Source organism: Phlebotomus papatasi, chromosome 1, assembly GCF_024763615.1.
Source record: "Phlebotomus papatasi isolate M1 chromosome 1, Ppap_2.1, whole genome shotgun sequence".
NCBI classification, from domain to species: Eukaryota; Metazoa; Arthropoda; class Insecta; order Diptera; family Psychodidae; genus Phlebotomus; species Phlebotomus papatasi.
In genome coordinates this window covers 3382968-3398366 of record NC_077222.1, presented here as the reverse complement: position 1 = coordinate 3398366, position 15399 = coordinate 3382968, and the positions used below count along the sequence as shown (strand labels likewise).

General features: G+C 34.2%; 2 protein-coding genes across 2 annotated transcripts; both read left to right on the top strand.

Moving 5' to 3' along the window:
• Positions 1-103: 103 nt before the first annotated feature.
• On the top strand, positions 104-3979 carry LOC129799940 (S-phase kinase-associated protein 2). Its single transcript, XM_055844244.1, has 5 exons — positions 104-548; positions 606-1113; positions 3273-3400; positions 3459-3618; positions 3687-3979. The coding sequence occupies exons 1-5, from the start codon at positions 452-454 to the stop codon at positions 3871-3873; spliced, it is 1080 nt and encodes a 359-aa protein (XP_055700219.1). The 5' UTR covers positions 104-451; the 3' UTR covers positions 3874-3979.
• Positions 3980-8257: 4278 nt separating this feature from the next.
• LOC129799938 (evolutionarily conserved signaling intermediate in Toll pathway, mitochondrial) lies at positions 8258-14361 on the top strand. The gene is made up of 2 exons (XM_055844236.1): positions 8258-9225; positions 13630-14361. Exons 1-2 carry the CDS (start codon positions 8358-8360, stop codon positions 13902-13904), a joined length of 1143 nt encoding a protein of 380 aa, XP_055700211.1. The 5' UTR covers positions 8258-8357; the 3' UTR covers positions 13905-14361.
• The last annotated feature ends 1038 nt before the right edge of the window (positions 14362-15399 follow it).

Here is a 15399-nt window from a genome sequence, read left to right as displayed (position 1 = left end):
GGTTCAGTGGAATTGGAGAATTGGAGGGAAAAGATGAAAAGATGAGCTCGTGAAATTGGCGGGAAAAATACCCCTGAATCCAGGCAAAAGCATATGCATGACAGCATGACGCAGTGGCGACGTCAAAACATTCGGAATTTTCGGTGGGGGATGTTTCTTTTGTGATCTTGGAGGGATTTTGGGTAATTTCTCAACAATAACTGCAAATTCTGGACTGTTATCTATTTAGAAACTGCAGATGAGTGTTTGATACAGCAGAAGGCATAAGAATTTGAGGCAATTCCCAATAAAAGAAGCGAAAATCATAAGCAGTGCTTCAACATAACCTCAAGAATTGCTGCAAAAGATGCCAAGTTACCGCCTTTTCGCTGCTTAGGAGACTTCCGGAGGTCCAGAAGTGAAGTATACCCTCAAGTTTAGTATTCCCGAGGCAATTTGGACACATAGGGGGATGCAAAGGGACATTCTGAGAGGCATGAAGACGGCATTTCAAATGATTTCCGACGAAAACTTCTTTCTCTACAAGAATCGGGAATTCGCAGTCTATGGTGAGGACTTTTTGAGAGTGTTTCCTGGAAAGGTTTTGATGGAAGCTTCTTCCACAGATCACTTTTCCAAATTGTCCGATGAGATGATCCTGCAGGTGTTCAAGTGGCTGCCCAAGAAGACGTTGATGAAGTGCAGCCTTGTCAATAGACGCTTCCACCGTTTGACCCAGGATGAAACTCTCTGGGCAAGAATGGACCTGGCAGGGAGGTCATTTCGCACTGAGGCAATCGGACGTATTATAACGCGCGGTGTGATTATTTTGCGACTGGCACAGACGAAGATCATTGATCCGATCTTCGAGCCAGACTTTTTCGTTCGGATGGATCAGTTTGAGAGTAAATTGCAGTATTTGGATCTCAGTATGTCTAGCATCACTACCTCCGGACTCCAGCAGCTCCTGAAGACTTGTCGGCAACTCAGAAAACTCAGTCTTGAGCACCTAACGCTCAATGATCGAGTTTGTGAGGAAATAGCCCAGAATACTCAACTGGAAGTCCTCAATTTGACTCTCTGTTCAGGAATTAGGAGCCGAGGACTCAAGAATATTCTCACCAACTTAGATAGGTAAGTCCTTCTCATATATTCATGTAAATTATCCCTAGCGAAATTGAATGTCCTGCGAATAGGCTCAAACTTTGCCAAAGTGTTCCTTGCAACTCCATTCGCTTCTAATCGTAAAAAGGCATTACATTACAGTTTTGCGGAATGCTTGAATTCGAAGTCTTGAATATTTTTTTGAAGTATTTTGGAGCAATGACTTATGGATTTATTTAAAATAATTCAGAAAAAAATGTCAATAGCCGAGACACAAACCGTTTTTAGCGAATAGGCTTTCTGCTTTTCTTAGACAAAAACCTTTATTATACCTAACAATTAGCCATCTTCGGAAAGGGTTTTGGATTCGTAAGGATCGTAGATCACTTCAAATCTTCCTCAAGATTGAGTAGAAAACATACAAAAAATAATTGTCAATTTGTTAACGAATAAAAATGAATCAAACTTGTCCGGAAATGTGGCTAAATCCGGAAGTAATGAAGTTAGCCGAAATCCAACCGAAAAAATGGTTTATGCCTTGGCTAGAACAAAAGGCATATGATCCGAAAAATGATGAGTGTCTTGGCTAATAAATAGGCCTTTCCGTTATTATTTTTTCATGCATAAAACACAATCCCAAAGAAATTAAATTAATCAGTAAGTGTATTGTTTTTATTATTTCTTAATTGCGTTTTTCAATTTCTTTTCTCTTTTTTTTTTAGAAATCACTTATTTGGTAATCATAGCGAATCCCGAAAAATTTTGGTCGTTGATCTCAACGACTCACCCAATTAAAAATTATTCCAACTAACAAAATAATAAATTCTTCTACACAAAATTACATTAGAATTTAATTCTTTTAATTAAAACATATTTTTTCTATATTTACTTCAAGCGCCTTTTCATGTTTAGTTTTTGAAATTATTACTTTGTCACTGATCCCAATGACGCCCGAAAAACTCTGTCGCTGATCACAGTCACTGACTCGAAAAAAAGGTTGCTGTCTTAGCTATCTGTCGCCGATCACAGCGACGCCTTCGAAAAAAAATTACTTCAACTGAAAAAATTATTCTAATGCAATCTTCTATACAAAATTACATTAAAATTAATTCTTTTGATTAAAAATATCACTACCTAATTAATTTCTTTTCAATCAAAGTGCGTTTATATTTTTAATTCAATAAAAAACCACTTTGCCGGTTATCCCAGCGACACCCTAAAAATTTCAATCGAAAGGAAATTAAGAAAAAAATAATAAAAACAGTACACTTACCGATAAATCGTCGGTTGCGTCTACTACCTCTGTCGTATCTGCATTTCTTTTGAGTCAGCATTTCACGCAAGAGGGGACGTCTGTATTGTAGCTTGCACTAAATGCAGATACAAAACAAATGCAGATACGACAGAGGTAGACGCAACCGACGAAATTGCGAATTCGTTTTTTTGTATGAAAAAATAACGGAAAGGCCTATTCATTAGTCAATTTTGGGTCATGTGCTTTTTTTTTGACCTAGCTAAGATACAAACCGTTTGCCGGCTTATAGCCTTTCTGGCGAGCCAAGACACAAACCTTCTTTCGGATGGATTTCAGCTAACTTCAGCTACGTGATTCGGGGGATTCTAATCATTTATATTTTCAAAAGGAACATTTATATTTTCTGGGATGCTCAAATTTAAGCTTATTGAATTTCTTTTTAAATATTTAATAGGCACAGAACCATGATTTTTTCTATGCACATAAAAGATAATTCAGAGCATAGACCATTTTTTGATAGTCAAGACACAAACCATCTCACGCGAATAAGCGTTTTACCCAAAAAACATTAATTAGAGAGACTTTTTTGTGTTTATCTTTCACAAAGATCGTAGATCGCTACAAATCTTGTTCAAAATTCCATAGAAGTAATAAATTTTATTGAATCATAGCCAAATAAAAGTGGATTAGACTTGTCCGGGAACGTAGTGGAGATTCTAATCACAAAAAAAAAATAATTCAGTAAAATCCACTTTTTAATAGCCGAGGCACAAACCATTTTCGGCCGACTACTCTAGATACTAAAACCTTTCTTAGCCTGGACTTTAGCCACTTACATATAGGTTTTTTTTTTTTAAATAAAAAGGAGTTTTATAAAGAGGTTTTTTTTAAAGAGGAGTTCTTTAATATTTTTAAACATTGCATTCTCCTACAGATTGCAGAGTTTAAATATATCATGGACGAACTTGGAGACTGAATCAGTGGCCATTCTTGTGGAGACAATTACTCCCAATATTCTCCGGCTGAACATGGCTGGTTGTAGGAAAAGTCTTATGGACGATCGTAAGTTTCATTTTCTTCCAACAGGAATTTTTTTCTGCAATTTCTGGACATTTTCTAGATCTCAGCACACTTGTGGATCGCTGTGCAAATATCAGAGAATTCGATGCGTCAGATTGTAATTTATTGACAGTAGATGTGATCAAAATTCTAACTGGACTCAGGGAATTGGAATATCTGTCGCTGTCCAGGTGCTACAACATCCCCGTTTATGCTTTTATGTGAGTTGCCGTAGAAAGATATTTTTTTTCAGGAACATCCGGAAGTTATTGAGGTTTCTGTGTTTCAGGGACTTTCAGTACATGACTTCGTTGAATTTTCTGGATATTTTTGGAATGCTGTCCGATAGTCAGCTGAAAGTCATTGTGAATGGACTACCGAGTGTGGGCATCAATAAATTCATCAATAGTGCTGTGGCCAGGCCAACTGTGGGCACTCGGCGGACGTCCATTTGGGGCCTGAGGACGCGTGATTGAAGGTAAATGAATTTTGACACATCATTGCCTCTCGAAAAAATTGTAAAGATTTTACGGAATAATAATTTGTGGTGAAAATGAGGAAGAAAGCCTCTGAAATCTCAAAGTTTTTCTTTCTTTACTTCGGACACGTTGGTTTCGTTGAGGCCGTCAATTGCCCCAATTTTTTAAATGTCCTTTAAAGGTATTGGACAGGGGGGTGACATTAACTCTGAAAAATGCGACCAGTTTTAGTGTAAATTTTTTTCTGTTTTCGTACACATTTCACGAGATGACTCGGAAACTACGTAGGTTGCCAATTTGGGATTTTCGGTTGCCTATTCTATATTAAATTGGCTTTTATTTTGCATTTGTATTATTTCCTAATTCATTCTACAATGACAGAAAATAGCTAATAAACTCAAAAGATTTTTCGGCACCCAAGAAACATATGGGAAATATAGGAAACGTCATGCCCCTGGTATTGGAAATCCCCAATTTAATTTTATCTACCGTTCAATAAGTGAAATTCCATATAAATTTATTAAATTTTGTTTCGCGTAATAAACAGGAAGAATTATGTAAAATTAAAAAAAAACACCTAAGATGTTTTCATAAGTTAAGCGTTATAACGAAATCGGTTTCACTTGAATAATTTATTATTTTTTCCTAATAATTTAATAATTAATAAATTATTCCTTTTTCTTCTCAAATCTTCATTGAAAAATTATTTTGAATAATCTGAAAATCCTCTATTATTAGGTACTTTTCGAAATAAAATAGAAAAAATGCCATACCTTCTATTTTAGCCAAGACACACTTAAGGGGATTCTAACAGTCGATAGAGGGATTTTATCTCGGGAAAGATCCATTAAGGGAAATTTTCGAAGACTCAACAGTTTATAGTAGAGCAGAATGCATCTCAAAATCAAAATACTCAATTTAAAAGGGCGTCTTAGGGTGTCGAATGCTCATTTTCGAAATAAATATTCTTTTAAATTTTAGCACGGTTTAAGGTGCTTAAATTTCGGCGCATAACATCTTCGCTACGATCTGAATATTTTCTAAAAATTGAGTTTATCACAATTGTAACTTCTCAAAAAGGATCTATCACAACTCCTGCAAAATATTCTCCCTAACTTTATCATTGAGAGATATTTTGATGCCTGATATTTAACTAATGGAATGTCAATATTGTTTTTTTTTTGGATTGACAATTGAATAATTTTTGATTAAAACTTCGGTCTTAAATCTAAAAAAATACTGGCAAAATCGGTCTTTAGACTAGAAGTTTAGAGCAGTTTCCGAAGGTTTCAAAAAGTTTAAGAACTATCTATTTAATGGATCTAATGCACTATATACTTTCAATATCGAATCCTAAGTCAAAAGATTTAAGATTGAATAGAACAGATTAAAGGATTAAAGGAAGTAAAAAAAAATGAGAAAACCTTCGATCTCAAGCCCCTGAAAGAAATATTTTTTCAGTTTTAAAAAGTTTGTCAAAATTACTACCCTGAAGTAATTCTGAATCTACTTAAAAAAGGTTGATGTCTCGGCTCATCTGAAAGCCTTTTACCCGAAAATGATCAGAAAACACTTATTTCAAAAATTTCATTCAGAAAATGACGTTTTTAATATAAAGAATAATTTATAATGTAATTCCGCGTAGGAAAATACATTAGCTTAGCTTTTTTTTCAGTAAAAATATTTTTTTCGGGTTAGTCGTTAAGGGGTTACGTGGGTCAAAAAGACTGTAAAACACCATATTTTCTTTAATTTTATCTTCGTCATAAAAAAGTTTTAATTTAATTTCAATTCTTAAGCAGATAAAATACAACATTTAAATTATATTTTCTGAAATTTTCATTAAAAAATCTTTAAAATTAAACCGTTGGGACCTGATTTTCGAAAACTTAAAAAAACATGTTTTTCCGTGAACAAGATTTCTCAGAGTGTATTCATCAGAATTAAAAAAAAACTAAATATTTCCTTTTAGCTGATGAGTTAAAGTCGTACTTGAACGGTAGATTTTTTTTTTAATTAAATTTGGATTTTTGGCACAATTTTATACAAAAAATACAATTTTCGGCGTATTTTACGCGATTTTTCGTCTTGAAAATAAGTTGTGATCAAAATAAGAAAGATCTACCATTCAAGTATGAGTTTAGCTCATCAGCTAATAGTAAATATTTAGTTTTTTGATTTCTGATAAATAGAATACACCCTGAGAAATCTTGTCCACGGAAAAGCATGTTTTTTTCAAAATAAGTCTCCGACAATCAGGTCCCAACGGTTGAATTTTAAAGATTTTTAAATAAAAATTTCAGAAAATATAGTTTAAATGTTTCTTTTATTTTCTTGAGAAATCGAATTAAATTTTTGTGTAATATAAATGTTTTGTGAAAAATAATGTTTTTTAATTATTCAGAACTGATAAAAATCCTATTCTTGTGGATTATTACAAACTATAAGGATGTCCAAATGTAAGATATTTTTTGTAGGACCTCAATTAATTCCTGAGATTAGATATTTTTGATTAAAAATTGTGAAATTGGCTTGCAGCATTTTTTAACCAAAAATATCTAAGCTCAGGAATTAATTGAGGGTCTACAAAAAATATCTTACATTTGGAGATCCTTATAGTTTGTAATAATCCACAAGAATAGGATTTTTATCAGTTCTGAATAATTCAAAAACATTTTTTTTCACAGAACATTCATATGCTGCTTTGGGTACTCAGAGTCCCAAAAGAGACGAAAGAGTTAAGGAAATATGCTGTTTTTTTTTGTTAGAATGTACGACCTACGTAACCCCTTAAAAGCTGTCACCCATATTTTTCCGGCATCAACAGTGATTTTCCAATAAATACATACGTAAACGCAATTTAACTTCTATTAAGTTAATAAAAGAATGACATTTTAATTAAAAAATAACGTAATTCTTTGTAGAAGAATGCATTAAAATAATTTTTCAATCGAAATAATTTTTTTTTCGGCGCAGTTGCTGTGATCAGCGACAGATAGCTAAGCCTTTTAAGCTGACCAGGAGGGGAATTCTATAACGTTCTGGCAATGCCATATAACAAATTGGGTTCGACTTTTAGGAGAGCTTTTTCGAAAATGAGATTCTGTAGCCGTGACATTGTCATTTCAGCTCACGTGGCATTGTCAGAAGTCACATATTTGAGATTTCTGGCAATTCAAATGACAATGAATTTTGTTAAACGAATCAATCAAGACGTACTGTATTTTCATAAAATCATCAAGTAAAGGGATTTCATTAAAAATTCAATTAATTGCATTTTCGAACTCAAATGATAACAAAAAAGCTCGAATGGCATTGTCAGGTTTCGTACTCACGCGTGACAATGCTACGAAAATTTTACAGAATTCCCCTACAGGACACAAACTACTTTTCGGGTGATAGTTTTCGGATGATCCGAGATATCAACCTTTTTTCACATGGATTTCAGCTCACTTCAGGGCAGTGTCAAAAGGATCAGTAAAATTAGATCTTGTTGAAAATTTCACAAAAAAATGTTTTTCCATGTGAAATGATATTAAAAATTTTGTAAAATAAAAAACATCTCTTCAACAAACTTTTAGGATAGTTGGCCGCTTGCTAACTTGCTTTCAGTTGCGATCCAATACGAGAATGATACAAAGGGTGAAAAATTAATGTCTTCTCTCTCATAAAATTTTGATTATGTTGGTTTTTTTAAATAATAATTTTTGGAGTATTTTTGAATAAAATAGAAAGACTTCTTGACTTGCTATTTTAGCCGAGACACACATGGTGATATTATAACAAACGGTAAGGAGATATATTTCAGGAATGAGCTACTAGAGAGTAGGGTAAAATGAGGTAATTTGGAACCATTTACAATTTGGGACATTTGAGATTTTCTCAGTGTTTTAGAGATTCAAAAGGAAAAAAAGCTGTTTCTGTTCTTCTTAAACGTCTTTTTCTCATATTTTCCGGTCTTTGTTTTCATTTTGCTCATCTGAAACCGTGAGAAAATCTCAAGTGTCCCAAATTGTAAATGGTTCCAAATTACCTCATTATACCCTATTCTTATGTAAAATAAATTTTAAAAAAACCTGTGCCAATTAGGATTGCAATGGGCTTTCAAGTGTTAAAAGCTCTCATGGGAGCTTATGCTCATTGAGTATCTTCAAAATCACATGAAGCATATGCTTCATTTGATCAAGATGATTGAAATTAATAAAACATTATAATGAAATATCTACAATATTTTGTGGTTTATAAATATTTTATACAAAATTGGGGTTTTGAGAAACATCATTGGTAATTCGGGTAATTCTAATGAATTTTTAAGTATCATAAAAATGTTTATCCTGGGACTCGTACATATAATACTTATGCACGAAGTGCGCGTGCGTTACGTCAATGTGCTTTTGACGTTTCTGAAGAAAAAATCCGGTGTTTTGGTCTGTTGCTTGATTGGTGAAAAATTCCTTGAGAAAATCCGCGTAATCAGGAGGATGACATCAGTCTACCTCAGGTGGATGTTGCAGAGATTGAGACCAGGGAGATTTCAGTACTATTCCACGAGTAATCAGGCATCAGGGAACAAGGAGAAGAGCTCTGAAGATGAAGAGGTCACGGAGAAGAGGCTAACGCATGTGACTTTTGAGAGTATCGAGGAGAAAAACCGGCAATCCTACTTGCAATTGATCCAGGCATTTGAGACACAATCCCGCCACAGGAAGAACTATGTGGAATTCATAACAGCAGCTCTGAGGAATATGAAGCACTATGGAGTTCATCAGGATCTGCAAGTGTACAAAGCTCTGTCGAATGTCATGCCAAAGGGGAAGTTCATCCCAACGAATAGGATTCAGTCTGAGTTTATGCACTATCCCAAGCAGCAGCAGGTTCAGATAGATCTTCTGGAGCAGATGGAGGACAATGGAGTGATGCCGGATGTCGAAATGGAAGCTATTCTGGTGAATACTTTTGGTCATCGAGGACATCCGGTACGGAAACTCCGGCGAATGCTCTACTGGATGCCCAAGTTCAAAAATCTCTCACCTTGGCTCCTGCCCAAACCAATGCCCAATGACGATCTGGAAGTGGCCAAATTGGCTGTCCAGAGGATTATGACGGTGGATCTGCAGGCGACTGTGGAGGTATTTGAGACGAAGGATGTGGACAATGTGCTCGATGAGACGTGGATTGTTAGTGGACAGACTCCTAAGCAGAAGGAACTCATTAAGTTCTATCGGGATGCAAAAGCTATCTACATTGAGGGACCTTTCTACATTTGGCTCCGTAACAGATGTGTCAGCTATTTTATCCTACGTGGAGATGCTCTTCCGCCCCCACCTCCAGACACCACCAACACAGATGGTGAGTATTGACCAGATTCCACAGAAAATTAACTCTCTCGACTCCCAGAGTGCACAGAAACCTTCTCACATTTTACATTTCAATCGTTCAAAATGCTGACACGAGAAAACTTTACAGTGCCAGGAAGTTATGTATAGCCACCTTTATCAAATTATTGGATTTTTTCGATTTTAAATCATTTTTAATCCATTAAGAATTTAAATTTAAAAAAAAAGAATTACCTTTTACTCCAAATTAAATTTCGAACTTTAAATATTTAATTTTTTATCTTAAAATTCAGAAAAATATCTATTAATTTTTTTATTTAAGAATTGATGAGAAGGTAAAGTTAAAGACTTTCTTTATTTGCTTTGTAACTGCCCTGCCCTCCTCTAAAGCTTTACATTAGCTTTATGAATTCATTCCCATGGAGCATATGCTTCATATCGCTCATTCAAATTACAGGGAACCAGCTAATAATTTTCTAATATTACGGATTTTTTTGCAAATGATCTTTTATTCATGAATCTGAGGAATAGAATTTATTTAATGATTATTCTGTGCCGTAAAATGCATCCATGAAATTAATTAGAACCCCTTGAGAGCAGAGAAACATGCCCCATTGAAGAATTTTTATTAGGAGATTGCACAGATTCCCTGAAGAGCATTTAAATGGGTTTATGTATACAGAAATGATTTTTTATACTCAAGCTAAGTGATCATCTTCCATTAAATTAATGATACAATGATGAAAGGGGATTATAAAAAGAGTCTCTAGAAGTAGAGTAAAATGGGGTAATTTTGATTCATTTTGCATCATCAGAACTACCCCGTTTTATCTTACTCCAAGTTTCATTAATAAAGATAATTTTAAGCAGAGACACATACCATCCATTTCCATGATTAAGAAAAAAACAAAAACTAACAAAAAGATTAATTGGAATTTCCTCCTGTTGTCCATTTTCAGCTGAGATCCTTTACAAACTTTATTGCTCGAACTCAAAGAGAGAGCAGTTATATAATCCACTTTTTTTTCAACCTCTGATACGGCTAGAGGCCAAACGGTAAGAAATATCGACTTTTGGTCTTCGACGATCCCCCAATTAATTTTCCAATATGTTTTAGAGGTAGTCCAGGTAAATACTTTGTCCTGGAACACCTATTTTCGAAACCCATTTCGATATAGAATTTTCGAAGATCACAGTTTAACCATTTTTCAGGAGGGGAATTCTGTAACGCTCTGGCAATGCCATATGACAAATTGGGTTGGAATCTTAAGAGAGCTTTTTCGAAAATGCGATTCTGTAGTCGTGACATTGTCATTTCATCTCACGTGGCAGTGTCAGAAGTCACATATTTGAGATTTCTGGCAATTCAAATGACAATGAATTTTGTTAAAAAAAAAATCAACCATGACGTACTGTATTTTCATAAAATTATCAAGTAAAGGGATTTCATTATTGCATTTTCGAATTTATATGATATGACAAAAAAAGCTCGAATGGCATTGTCAGGTTTCGTACTCACGCGTGACAATGCCATGAAAATTACAGAATTCCCCTCCAAGCCCTACTTTTAACCGATTTGCTTAAATTTGGATTTTTTTTGAAAGATCTTGAAATTTCCAACACGGCTGCATCGGACTTAATCGGTCATGAGTCGGTATAGTACTCGTAAATTATTTAATTTCTCAGATTTACTTTTTTATTTGTTCGAAAGTTTGTTACTCATGCTAAAATATTCTGAAACCTACTTAAACAATTTCTACAAAGGATACGGAAAATTAATACACGAATAGCTCTTTTTTTTCCATGAGTTAAAGCACTCCGTAAAGCTGGGACGCTTAGCCATATTTTTTTTGTTTTATAGTTCATGTTTTAGTCTATGGTAAGTTTCCGAGGGTCTCAAATGGATCGTTTGTCTTTAATATCCAATATCATATTGCCGAAATTTTCCGAAAAAACTTGTCTGATAATAAATTACAGAAGTTGAGCCATATGGCGAAGTCTTTAGTCTAAACTGAAGGCCTATTATGGTTTGTGTCTAAGCTACTTTGGAAAAATTCACGTAATTTTTGTTTTTTTTTTTTATATTTGTTGAGTTTTCTTCGCAATAACTTCTCGTTTGATATTAATTTATAAGAGGGTAAAATGAGGTAATTTGGAACCATTTATAATTTGGGACATTTGAGACTTTCTCACTGTTTCAGATGAGCAAAGAGAAAACAAAGACCGCAAAATAAAAGAAAAAGACGTTTAAGAAGAACAGAAATAGCTTTTCTTCCTTTTGAATCTCTAAAACGGAGGGAAAATCTCAAATATCCTAAATTGTAAATGTTTCCAAATTACCTCATTTTACCCTATCAAAATGCATCCATTAGTGATTACGTATTTCCTGGAAATTCCATTAAACTTGGGAAACTAATCTTATCATCAAGTGAATTATGAGAAAAGTTATAAGAAAGTCTTTCTCATACTTTTAAATATTTAAATTTTCTTTCTGCATTAGGATTATCTACTAACAAGGATTAATAGTTAAAGGAAAAAATACTCATGAATTCCTGGTCGGATCTGGAAGTTACTAAAAAGATCTATTGTTCAGGCATAAACTCCGTTTGCAAGACAGTTAAGATTACGCTTAAAGCACGCACAGCTCAATCATAAAACGGTTCAGAATACGCTTAAAAACACGCACAGCTCAATCATAAATCTATTTTAGTCGATGGATAATAATCGATAAAAATCCGGTAAACTATTGGGATGACCAAATCTAGGATATTTTTTGCAGAAGCCCAATTATTTTCTAATGGCTCTGGCACACCTTTTAGATCAGGAAACTTTTATGAAATCAAAATTCGCATCCCTTTCTTCCTCAAACGTTTCACTTATGCCTGTCTCATTCTTTCGCACTTAAAATTAAATTAAATTAAATTTACTTTGTTGTGACGTTCAAAAAAGAAGAAGAGTGCGGTAGAGTAGGACAAACATATGAAAAACTTATGGGAACGAATGGGAAGCGAATTTCGATTTCATTAATTTTTCCTGACCTAAAAGGTGTGCAGGAGCTATAAGTTAAAATATTTTTGATCAAAAATTGTGAAATTAGCTCGCTGGATTTTTAACAGTTCGAAGAGTTAAAACCAATTTAGAAAATCTTCCTTAAGCGATCTTCAGACTAGAGGTTTAGCCCAGTTCCCGAAGGTCTCAAAATTCTAGCGAGCAATTTTATTGCTTTTTGAGAGCCTAATAGATCATTTATCTTTAACCCATTCAGTCAATGTACCAGAAATACTTGAGATAGAATGTTCATATTTTGGGATTAGTTTCCTGCAGATTAATAGATGAATTTTTTGAAAAGAAAATTTTTTTATCTCATATGGGGTCGCGGGGAGCCTCTGTCAAACACACGTCTTAACGGTCACTGAATTTAAATTCTGTGTATTAATTCATTACAAACTCTATTGCTTTAGATAGAGTAACTATCCAAGAACACCAATTGGCAACTAGAATTCAAATTAGGAAAGAGGAAAGAGGCCAATTTTAACAAATTCGACGAGATGTCGTATTTTCCGTCCGCCATTTTGAGCAAAAATTTTGCATGACCTTCCGCGAAGCAAGAAAATAATAACAAAATGTATTTTCATCTCTGTCGGACTATTTTTCTCAAGTAATTGAATAACTAACGTTACTAAAAATCCATTCCCGACAGCAATTCGGATAAAAATTGTCCAGAAATAAATCATCAAAAATCACTCCATTTGCGTATGATGTATAATACAATGGTAAGGAATGGGTTAATAATCCAATCCTAAGTTTAATTTTCCCAAAACATCGTGATTGATAAGAACTTAGAGCAGTTAAGCCATATGGCTAAGCCTTACCGTGCTCACTAGGATTATTTCAATTTGTAAATTCAATTTAATTTTCAAATATACTACAAAATACTTCAAACTATTGAGCTTTCCATGGAAGGTTTTTAACGCTGAAAAATATGCAATAGTTCTTTGGGGGATTTTAATTTCGAAAGGGAGATTTCGAATCCAAATACCCTTGTTTAAATGGGTCTTACGGAATTAATGGTGAAGATTAAATGTGTTTTAGCTTCAATTTTGTATTTTTTTTAATTCAAAATTTTAAATTCAACTGGAAAATTTTGTTGAACGTGAATTTAATTCATTTTCATTTTTTTATTGTTTCAATTTATTAAACATTGTTTTTTTCATTGGGAACTTAAATTCAACAGAGCTGAAATTGAGAAAAGAATTAGGAAATATAATAAAATTTTATTGTCTGTACTAAAGATTAATTAACCGAAATAAGAGGTTTCTGCAGTGTTTTCGCGGACAAGCATTGCGTCAATTTCCATTAGCCTTGGCTTTTCTTCCCATTTCAGTTTGTTGCTTTTTTTTTCTTTTATCTCCTGCAGATGTTGAAACGCTCGAAGTCCCACCGGCAATAGCCAGTAGTATGGGAATTGGAGTGTCCAGCGGTAGGAAGGAAGTGGGAAGGGTACGGAGTGTCCATGAGCAGGATGATGGAACGATTTTGGCTGTTTGTGTCACTGGGACATGCTCAAAGGACTCCCTCCTATCGTGGATAAGGATTCTGCAGAATAAGGGTTATGATGATTTAGCAAATATTCCCATTTTGTTCAAGTTTCAGCCAACAAAGCGAGAGCTTGTTGCACAAATTTCCACATAATCGAGAGATTTCTATTCCACCGCACCAGATTTTTTTTTCAGCCTTCTTCCTTCCTTCCTTTTCGAGGGGGGAAACTTAAAGTGTGTGGGAGTGAAGGAAGTGGAAATTTTTTTTTAAAAAAAGTTCATCCAAGAATCTGAATGAATGGGCAAAGACACAAATTCAGCATCTCAATGAAACTGAAGCGGAAGAACAACTTTCAAGCCAAGATGGGATTCAAGCACATTTTCTGCTGCTTCGAACACACAAATGATGGTAAAAAGATGTGTGAGGCCAACCTCCCGCGCAGAAGGGGGATGCTCTAGAGTGAGATTGGGCAAAGCTGCAAGAAATTGGGAAGTTGTTTGTGTGTCTTGTGGAATAAAAAACAAAAAAAGAAACTCCGTGAAATTGACGATGGACAAAAAAAGCGAGATGTGTTTTTTAAAAATAAAAACAGAAATGATATTTAGAAGAAGATTACAGTTTAATAGCTTCCAGGTTCTTTTCCCATTTTCTTCTTTCCATTCATCCCCCGTATTTGTCTGAATAGAATATTTTTCTCTTTGCTTTCCTGCGGAATATTTCCCATCTGTGTTATTTGTATTGTATAAAAATTACTTAGGAGATGCCTTTGGGAAGTATAAAAATAAGGGATTAAGCTTCATAGAGAAAATGAGAAAAATGGTATTTGGGAACAGAAGAAGCATTTCCAACCCAGAGATTTTCCCGCAATTGACAGGCATACACGTGGCTGAGGAAAAACCAAAGGGGGGACAGTATTTGAAGAATTGTTGAAATTATTGTGGAGTTTTACTCGAAAAGGGCTCTCTTTTAACAGAAGCTGTTCTAAATGTATCAAATGTGTCTTGGAAAAACTCTCCTATAGTGGTTCATTCCTGAGATAAAACTTCCTGTCATCTGTTATAATCATCCTAAGTGAGTCTCGGCTAAAATAGAAAGTCTGCAAAGTGTTTTATTCTATAGAGTGATATCTGGCTGATCTCTAAAGTAAAGCTAGTAGCTTGAAAGTTTTTAATTATTAAACGTGCTGATGAATTTATGAGACAATTACCATTTTAAATAAAATTATCAATTCGATTGAACATGCACGTTATTATCGCAAAAATGACAGAGAATCAGTAAGAATCTACACACGGCTCTTCGTTATCCGGCTGACGTGGGGACAAAATCGTCAGTTATATCAGCATTTGTCGTAACTTCCTTTTGACAACTTTTCAGGAGACGAAATTTTTAGTTCAATATTATTTTTCTTAAAAATGAGCCCCGAATGCGATACTTCTGAGTCAAAATAATGAAAGTGGCACTAATAAACTGTAAGTTAACTCGAAAAAATCTTTATAAAATTATTTAAAAGCTGCAATATTGAGAAATATGTTAGAAGAAACATAATAATATTTTATCGTAACTTCGATCGTTTATAAAGCCGTAACTTCCAATGTATGGAGATTCTGGAAGTTACGACAATTTTCTAAAATGCATTATATCAATTTGA

Bases quoted from the DNA above. Each gene is read 5' to 3' on its own strand.
- LOC129799938 (XM_055844236.1), top strand. From the start codon at position 8,358: ATGACATCAGTCTACCTCAGGTGGATGTTGCAGAGATTGAGACCAGGG. The intron at 9,226-13,629 runs GTGAGTATTGAC...TATCTCCTGCAG, and splicing joins AGACACCACCAACACAGATG to ATGTTGAAACGCTCGAAGTC.
- LOC129799940 (XM_055844244.1), top strand. From the start codon at position 452: ATGCAAAGGGACATTCTGAGAGGCATGAAGACGGCATTTCAAATGATT. The intron at 549-605 runs GTGAGGACTTTT...CTTCTTCCACAG, and splicing joins TCGGGAATTCGCAGTCTATG to ATCACTTTTCCAAATTGTCC. The intron at 3,619-3,686 runs GTGAGTTGCCGT...TCTGTGTTTCAG, and splicing joins ATCCCCGTTTATGCTTTTAT to GGACTTTCAGTACATGACTT.